At 40.5% G+C, this 9520-nt stretch overlaps 1 protein-coding gene across 1 annotated transcript in view; it reads right to left on the bottom strand.

Moving 5' to 3' along the window:
- Positions 1 to 6526, bottom strand: part of LOC109880020 (uncharacterized) — a 234318-nt gene extending 227792 nt beyond the window's left edge. Inside the window, exons 1-4 of the mRNA XM_031807688.1 lie at positions 5783 to 6526; positions 4946 to 5102; positions 3961 to 4024; positions 1935 to 1990 (exon numbers count right to left, since the gene is read on the bottom strand). Of these exons, the coding sequence (XP_031663548.1) occupies positions 1935 to 1990; positions 3961 to 4024; positions 4946 to 5102; positions 5783 to 5916 (411 nt within the window). The 5' untranslated portion in view covers positions 5917 to 6526. The remainder of the gene's footprint in view (positions 1 to 1934; positions 1991 to 3960; positions 4025 to 4945; positions 5103 to 5782) is intronic.
- Between the last annotated feature and the right edge of the window lie 2994 nt (positions 6527 to 9520).

Here is a 9520-nt window from a genome sequence, read left to right on the forward strand (position 1 = left end):
AAATCTACACTGGAGTTGCTTACCAAGAAGACAGTGAATGTTCCTGAGTGGCGGAGTTACAGTTTGGATTTAAATCTGCTTCAAAATCTCTGGCAAGATCTGAAAATGGTTGTCAAGCAATGATCAACAAACAATTTGACAGAGTTGGAATGTTTATATCTCCACACTCTGGGCTCCAGTATTAGCACCTCTGGTATTTACTATGAGCTGTGAGGCCCCAGTGACAGCTCTGTCAACCAGAGAGTGTGAGAGAGAGAGAGAGAGAGAGAGAGAGAGAGGTAGAGAGAGAGAGAGGTAGAGAGAGAGAGAGAGAGAGGTAGAGAGAGAGAGAGAGAGAGAGAGGTAGAGAGAGAGACAGAGAGGCGTAGTGAGAGAGGTAGAGGGAGAGAGAGAGAGAGAGACAGAGAGAGGGAGAGAGAGAGAGACAGAGAGAGAGACAGAGAGAGAGAGACAGAGAGCGAAAGAGAGAGAGAGAGAGAGAGAGAGAGAGAGAGAGAGAGAGAGAGAGAGAGAGAGAGAGAGAGAGAGAAAGAGAGAAAGAGAGAAAGAGAGAAAGAGAGAGAGAGAGAGAGAGAGAGAGAGAAAGAGAGAAAGAGAGAAAGAGAAAGAGAGAGAGAGAGAGAGAGAGAGAGAGAGAGAGAGAGAGAGAGAGAGAGAGAGAGAGAGAGAGAGAGATTGAGGCCTGTGCTCTGGCTTTGTTCACATTCTTGATAGACCACTACAGAGATGCCCAGAGCTAAAACAAACTGATCAGTAAGTCATCTGACTCATCTGGTTATGCGCCATGTACTGTGCCTCACGCCATACTAGTCGTAAATCTAGCAATAATTCACAAACACAAAAAAATATTGTATACAAATTAGAGGAGCTTCTACACTGATTATATGAAAACAAAATAATCAGGTTCCTATTTCAAATAGTTGTTGTAGTCCATCAACAGCAGCAAGAATCACTACTTGTTAGTCTAGCATATTCCTAAAACTCTCGACTCCTCTCATCGACAGAGTTAATCAAACACAACAATAGGAATTCTAAGTGCGGACGGAAAGAAAACAATGTGTGAGCCCTCAAACCTCTCTCTCCCCTCGCCAAGAAGGTGAAACAGTTTATTAAGAGACAACAAGACTGCCAGACTGACACGGTCTGAGTGGCAGCTACTGGGGTATAATGCCATTTGATATTGGCTGTGACGCCAGTGCAGTGTGACACCGTATGTTAGTGAGCGTTAAGAGAGCGTAGCATGTCTCTCCTCTCAGCAGCCTGCCATTACCCTGAGCCCGCTAACGAGCACGTTAGCCAAACACCAAACATGTCACACGATCCATAGGGGTGAATTCCAGGAGAGGAAACAGAAACGGTACAGAGTCGGCTAAAGACCGAGAAATAATATCTCTGAACATTATAATTCAGTGTATGACATTGTAACTTTCTCGAGGGTGTCAAATTACAACGTCTGCCTCCAAAAAACAACAACATCATATTAAAAAAAGCTTTCTAGATAGTTAACTCCTGCACTTGAAAGTCAATTAAATAACTCTACTTTCTTATGAATAAAATCTAAATAATAAGCAAGGCAAGTGTCCATCCATTCCCCACTCAAACCAACAGCATGATTATTACAGTGAGAGCAGAGCGGCTCAGCAAAAAGACACTTCAATGTGTCCCCCTCTTCATTGTTAGGGGCATAATACAAGGAGAACACTCTGGGCTGTCAGGGTTACCAAGTGAGCGGGGACCTGTCCAAATGTGACACAGGCCCAGAGGGCTCCGTGTACACACAGTCTGCCATGGGCTGTTGTCTCCTGCCTCCTGTTCCAGGTCCACCTGAGAAATGTTACTGTTTCTCCTGCCTTCACTTCTTCAACATGTCCTTTTAATGTTGTTCTGTATTACTTGTCATTGTTAGGCAGAGGGACGTGGGGATAGAGCCTTACCTGTTTAGTCATGGAGTCAATGAGTCGCACATAAAAGTCCTGCTCTGTCCTGATGCCATAACACACACCACACAGAGAGAGAGAGAGAGAGAGAGAGAGAGAGAGAGAGAGAGGAGAGAGAGAGAGAGAGAGAGAGAGAGAGAGAGAGAGAGAGAGAGAGAGAGAGAGAGAGAGAGAGAGAGAGAGAGAGAGAGAGAGAGAGACAGAGAGAGAGAGAGACAGGAGAGGGAGAGAAAGAGAGAGAGAGAGAGAGAGAGAGAGAGAGAGAGAGAGAGAGAGAGAGAGAGAGAGAGAGAGAGAGAGAGAGAGAAGAGACAGAGAGAGAGAGACAGAGAGAGAGAAGAGAAAGAGAGAAAGAGAGAAGAGAGAGAGAGAGAGAGAGAGAGAGAGAGAGAGAGATAGAGAGAGAGAGAGAGAGAGAGAGAGAGAGAGAGAGAGAGAGAGAAGAGAGAGAGAGAGAGAGAGAGAGAGAGAGAGAGAGACAGAGAGAGAGAGAGACAGAGAGAGAGGGGGGATAAAGAGAGAGAGAGAGCGAGAGAGAGAGAGAGAGAGAGAGAGAGAGAGAGAGAGAGAGAGAGAGAGAGAGAGAGAGAGAGAGAGAGAGAGAGAGAGAGAGAGAGAGAGAGAGAGAGAGACAGAGAGAGAGAGACAGAGAGAGAGACAGAGACAGAGAGAGAGGGGGGGGGGGGGTAGAGGGGAGAGACAGAGAGAAAGAACAGGAGAAAAGACATGAGTGGAAACTGTTTCAATAGAATTAGGTACACTGGCCTGATACACAATGTCACACATTGAAACAGAGAGGATGACTATCATAAGTGCCAAACTATGCATTGAGGCAACAAAGTCGACCTCACTGAAAATATTAAAGATACTCTGTAGGCTAATTAAATACATTTTTGGTATGTAACTTACCAGTACAGTATTCTTAATCTAAGCAATTCACTTGTGTCAATAAATAAAAATGTTCAGTGGGATTCAAACTAAATCAATTACAGAACTGCATCCTCCAGACTTCAGGAGGATCATTCATAATTGAAAAATATAATTCAATAATGCTTGACATTAGAGTCACAATTTATTTATTATTTTCAAATGTATTTCCCATGGATATTAGCAATGTTATGGAATATCGTTAGTCTTTAAACAATATTTGCACAATTTGTTGTGGATTACACAATAGTTATTGCCAAACACCTATTTGAGACGAATGAAAAACACAAAAAAAAACGTAGGCCCATACTTCCACGCCGGTAGTGACAACGGAATAGGCAGAAATAATAGCACAATATATTGTTGCGCAATGGGTTAGAGCCTATTCATTAATAAGCTTAACACAATCAAATATAATTAGTTTGCTAGACAGACTGTGAAGCTTCGCAATGTGATGGAAACAATGAAAACGACACCAATTGACGCTAATAAAATGAACAGCGTAGCCCACAAAAACAATCATAGACATACACACGACACGGCGACCTAAAAACAGTTAGATTGTTTTGCTGTGAGACAAATAGCTGCTGACGGGGTCACAAGATGAACCAAGGCCATTGTGATCAAGGTACACTAGACGTGCTCGCAGGTTGGACTGCTTATATGCGGAAAATATTTAGCTATGATAATTGTTAATTATGAACAGACAATTCAGGTCATGCGATTCAAAAATCCGTAAATATTGTATTGCTTCTACACCAGGCTATTATTACTGATATCATTTTTATAAATTTTATTTCACTCACAGTATAGACTACCTATTTCTATAGCAGATGTCTAACTGATGATAACATGTTTATTTTTTTTAATCCAAAATTAAACGTTTGATTTGTCTGTTCATATGTAACAATTACTTGATCTTAAATTAACTTAAAGATGACTTTAGTGAAAAGGCTCAACTAAACGACACCTGGTGCTGTTATTTCTGTAGAATGTAATGCAAATCATGTTTGTGGTCATACGTATCCGTTTCCTGCGACTAAGAACATAAGCACAACATTGTCGACTGGAGAGTTGACCAATGTTGTACACTTACCATTACTGTAGAGAAGTTGCAGTCTATAATGTATCCCGTTGTTAGTCTTTTCACCAGTGGATTCCTGTAAATGAGCAGATTTAAAGTGGAGTTCAAATCAATTTGATACAAATGGATATTTGTGCGCTTGTGTTCAAATTAGACTGAGCTCGCAGAAATAAACTAGTGCATTGATTATCAACTCGATAATAATCTGGGATTGGCGAAATGTAGGATAATTATTGTACACGTACATTTTGTATCGTTCAACAGCCACTTATTGAACTGTAGGCTATAGAGAACTGTATAGAAATGAACCTCTGTTTGCATGAAGGTGAGAAACGTCTCAAAAAGACACTGCAGTAATTATGATACTTAATGTAGTGCTACCATACAAATACATGGAAACTAGTTTATTGGAAATTAGGAGAATTTATGGAACAAGGGGTTGTATCATGTTATTAAGCCTATGTTTTATGTACTGAAATGCACAAAATCATGGCCCAAAATATTTCCATAACAGTAGGCTAAATCTTGATATTTTGTAATGAGATAAACACATCCATTTTAATTGTATTATGTCAAATAGTTGATATTATTTTAAACAAGTATACATATTTAGAGATACAACGACAATAAGGCTATACCGTATCAACTTCAAAAGACAAAATATTATTCTACAAATATTATTCTACGAATATTTTATTAGTAGTATTATTCTTTATAGTATTAGTATAATTAGGTCCATTATCATTTGGATACGCTTTTATTACTATTAGGCTATTACGAGCATGTAGCCTAATTGCCATGAACATGTGGAAATATTTGTAAAGCTTCCCAAAACAAATACACAGGTCTATACACCGGTTGAATGGTTTTTCATTTCAAACTAGATTAGTCTGATACAGCTAGGCTTTGGACTTATTATGTGTCAAAATGTGGATGTGGGACAATTTAGTGTACAGAAGCTGCTAAATATATATATCTTTTATTTTAAATCACTCACCTTTTCCTTCTCGACAAAACCGAGGAAAGACGTCCTTTCGATTTCCACTGGCTGTCCTTGTCTGTCATATAGAGCCAAAACGAAGTGAAAGAAGTTGGATTTCCGAAGATTTGATGGCGGTTGCTTCTCAAAATGAGCCCGGGCAAGACCCACTCCACTGTGGATAGACATGCAAGGGGTAGTCGTTGTTAGAGCATCACCAGACTTAAACGTTTGAAATAAGTTCTTAGCCTCTTAAAGAGTAAAACTTGTGTAAGTCCTGTTCATATTTGTGAAGCGAACCGTGTAAATCCTGTTCATTTTTGCGAAGCGATCTTTTGATACTTGACTAATTTTAAACAGTGCGACAAATAGCCTAATTTGGAAAATTAATGTTTAGAAGTGGGCTCTTTTAATGAAGATGTTGAGTTGATATGCCTGTCAATACTCCAGGCTCGTGGCATTGATAGGCCTACGCAAGCCTATATAAGAAACATATTTCCATGGCCAATTTAATTCACATGTTTTTATTATCATGATATTTTAGTTATTATATTAGAACTATTATGACTCCTATTTTAACTGTTCTGTCTATGTCCAATTAACAGTAGAGTATAGAAGTCATCCATAAGGCTACATGCTAAACACCCACTGGTGAGGGGAGCATCATTGCCGCGGCAAGGAAAACTTCAAACAATTCTTCGAGCAAAAAGCATGTACGCTAAACTGCAAGTGTAGCGACAAAAAAATATTTGGTCCATTGAAAATATAGTTTCCCAAAACAGTGTGGATCATGGACCATCCGTTCGCTGTTGGAGCCTTCGCGCCGGGAGGAAGAGCCTGTCTCCGGCTTCTTACCTTTGTGCGGCCGTGTTCGCATCCAACACCCCGGCTCCCTGCATCCATGTCCGAACTGCGTTCATCCCAGACCCGATGGGTTCCTCTTTCAAACTACTCCCACTCCTCTGGATGCTCTCCTGAATCCCAAACATTACAAAATCGCGCTCCCTCTCTCTCTGTTTACCGAGTGTCCCAAAATCAGTTGTCTCTAATCACAGGTAAAAGGCGGGCGTGGGCGTGGGATGGTGCTGGGTCCGCGTTGATGCCAGTGACAGTGTGTCTGTCTGTTTACTTCAAACCAAGAGAAAAATACGAAAAGAGTCCAAAGACGAGGTATCGAAATTCAGGTGCCTCATAGACAGAATCACTTCAAACGGAGATCAAAAGACAAACTAGCGAAACGCAAGACGGCGCAAATTAACAAAATCTCGCTCGAGGTTTTTGACGATGTCGCTCCTGTATTGGGGATACTTGCTCTATGAGCGAGCGCTGGTGTCAGTGGGATCAACTAGAGCTTTCAGATTGTTCTAGATCAAATGTCTTCATCCCCTGACAAGTTTTTTCTTCCTTTACTCTCTCTTTGTTTCCTTTTTTTCCAATTATCTGTCAAATGGAAATGAATAAGAAATCAAGAAGAGGAGGACCCTTGTGGAGACAAATCCCGTGTTGTTCCTCTTGTTAAAATGGGAGTGATTTGTGTCCCTTCCCAAAGGAATCCTATTTGACTATCTCTGAGAACTAAACACAAGCACACTAGCCCCAGCAGAGGGAAGAGGGAGTGACTGTAAGAGGCGGGCTGCCCCCAAACAAAGACGAGCCCAGTGTCAGATACGCCCAACCACGGCTCGCCTCATTAGGCGATGTATTTAAGGCCGCCCCTTCCCTTACCTCCACCGCACAACAGTCGCACTCCCGCAGCCAAAGCCAGAGATCACTCTAAAGGAGCTTTCGGAGAATGTTGCCAAAGATAACTCCATATCGAAACATTGGTTGCATGAAGTGAAGCGTACAAGAGATGAAATTCTGATTAGTTCCGATATGTCTTGAAAACGTGTCTGACTGTGTAACCCCCAGTGAGAGATGTCTGAATCAGTTTGGGATAAAGCACTGGTCTTGATGCGTTTCTTATTATGGGGAAAATATAGACTATATCTAGTTTTAGTCTCTCATTGTTTGGCCGCAGTGGAGAGGGGAGAAGAGACGCGTTTGAGCACACCGGGATCTCTGTCTTAAACGATTCATGTAGGCTTAGCTAGGCTAGTGAAAAGTATTCACATATAGATGTCAACCCACGTATGTAAAAACATTCTAACACCACTGTAAAACTTTGCACAGATGTCCGTACTTCAGATACACTAGTGGACGTTTACATCGTTTTACACACTTTAATATATCCAACTGCAATATAGGAATACAGAACAACATTTAGCCTAACTGTTTGTTTCATTTAGAAATTATATATATCCATATGAGTAGACCTATGTGCATGCGTCCAAATCATGCAATACATGTTTTATTTAAACAAACTAATGCTGACTGTCAGAAGATCCCTTATCATGCAGGCGAAAGCTCGTGCCTTTCAAATGTGTTACTGAATTTCAGGCTGTATCAATGCAAGGCTATGTGATGGGCCCATATATCAAGGTTACAGTCGTGAGATGAGTTCAGAAAATGCGATAAGCAGGGCTAATATCAAGACATGGTGTTGAAGATACTGTATTTTCTTTTGTGAGAAAATTGGATTGCAGTTTTGGTCTCAGGACCAAACTCTGCTTTCATGTGGTGGAGAAATGCGGCAGACATACAGAGTTGTTTCACAAAGCAGAGACTATCCTGCCTCTTCCCACTTAGTTTGTATACAATTGTTTCACCTCATTTATGAAACCCATATGGTATGAAACAAAACACATTCACGGTTCCAATTTAAATGTAACTGTTTATGCTAACGCCACAAGAAGCGCTGAGATAAACATGACAGCAATCATTAGCTCGAAATAACAATGTGGCATAATTGTTACCAGATTCCTCGTCTTTGCCTTTCTCTCTGAATCTGCTTTTTATCGGCGATAAATAAATAGTCTGAAATAGGCTATGACTATTTTGCAGAGCGAGAGAGAAAAACTCTGATCAGTAATTTCATGAATCATGGTTTAGGCAAATAATACACATTTAAAAAAACGAAGAACGTGGACGATTAAAAGAGGCCAACATTTTCCCGGTTAAATTTAGCACATTTTGCCTGTCACTATACATGACACTTTTTGACCTTATTAAGTTATTTTATAGCCTATATACAGACAACAAGTAAAAATGTAAAGCCGTTTGTTTTCCTCTTCTCTGTGACTGACTGACACACCTGAGACATGGATATTGTTTACCCCCACTATCCTCCAAAGTTTTCACATCAGAGATGGATGTATATGTTTAAATAGGCATAATCTAATTCCTTCACAGACTTCCAAACCACAAATCTAAATGGCCCAGTGCACAAGACCGATAAAAATAAGCATATATTTCTTAGCCTAACAGTATCATAACATATTAGGTATATTAGTAAGATGAATACATATGATTTGAGTCTCTCGTTTGAGTAAAGGCCTAAACCATTGAACAAAAACGGCATCTAATGAATCAGAATGCATTGTCAACTCAATGTTCACCAATATTTCAATATATATATATATATATTTTTAAATCAGATACATTTCACAATAAACTAGCCACCAAAACACTTCACTCTAGGCTACTAGAATGGAGCAAAGTAAAATTCAATTAAGCTACATTTGCATTTCAGTCATTTAGCAGACGCTCTTAACCAGACTGATTGGGGTTAAGTGCCTTGCTCAAGGGTATGTCAACATTTTTTTCAAATAGTAGGCTTGGGGATTCGAACAAGCTACCGTTCAGTTACTGGCCCTAAGCTCTGAACCATTAGGCTACCTGCTGCCTTATAATACAAGTTGGTTTTGTGGGTGCTGATGATTAGGCTACACGGGTTGATAACGCTTGTGCGGAGGTAGGCTATACTCTACTCACACACCACGGTCTTTCCTCTGTAAATTGTTGATTCAATCATCTAAGGTTGGTGACGGAGTAAAGTTGAAATGCAACTGCGGCTCCCTCCGGTGGTCAATAGGCATCATGTCTCGGATGGATTATTGGCAACGAAGGAAAATAAGGCTGCGTTTACACAGACAGCCCAATTCTGATATATTTTCCCACTAATTGGTCTTTTGACCGATCACATCAGATCTTAACACATCAGATATTTTTCAGAGCTGATCTGATTGGTCAGAATACCAATTAGTGAGATTTAAAAAAATCAGAATTGGGCTGTCTGTGTAAACGCAACTGAGGCACGTTTGAGGTACCTGGCACACTGTCCTGCTGCTAATAGTTTCTAGATCCACTCTTTCGTGCTACTCCTAACCAACTGCCACTTATCAATTGCCATTCTCTTGTATAGTCCTACGTCGTAGTAGTCTGCATTGAATTGTTGTGTTTCATTGTAACATTCTGTCTGAACGTGTGTAGTTGGCATAGGACACTGGCTAAACAATAAAACATATTCTGAATTTAGACGAATACTTAAAGGTTTAACCACAGGCCGGCTTACTATTTTACCGTCTGCAGATGGTCTTGAAGTGCGAGGATTTTACACCTTCAAAAGTGATGAAACGTCGCCACCGTGTGTCCTAGATGTCTCCTCAGGAGGCACAATCAATGCATCAATAGTCGATGTGTGTTCTAGATACA

This window comes from Oncorhynchus kisutch, linkage group LG28, assembly GCF_002021735.2.
Source record: "Oncorhynchus kisutch isolate 150728-3 linkage group LG28, Okis_V2, whole genome shotgun sequence".
In the NCBI taxonomy this organism is placed as follows: Eukaryota; Metazoa; Chordata; class Actinopteri; order Salmoniformes; family Salmonidae; genus Oncorhynchus; species Oncorhynchus kisutch.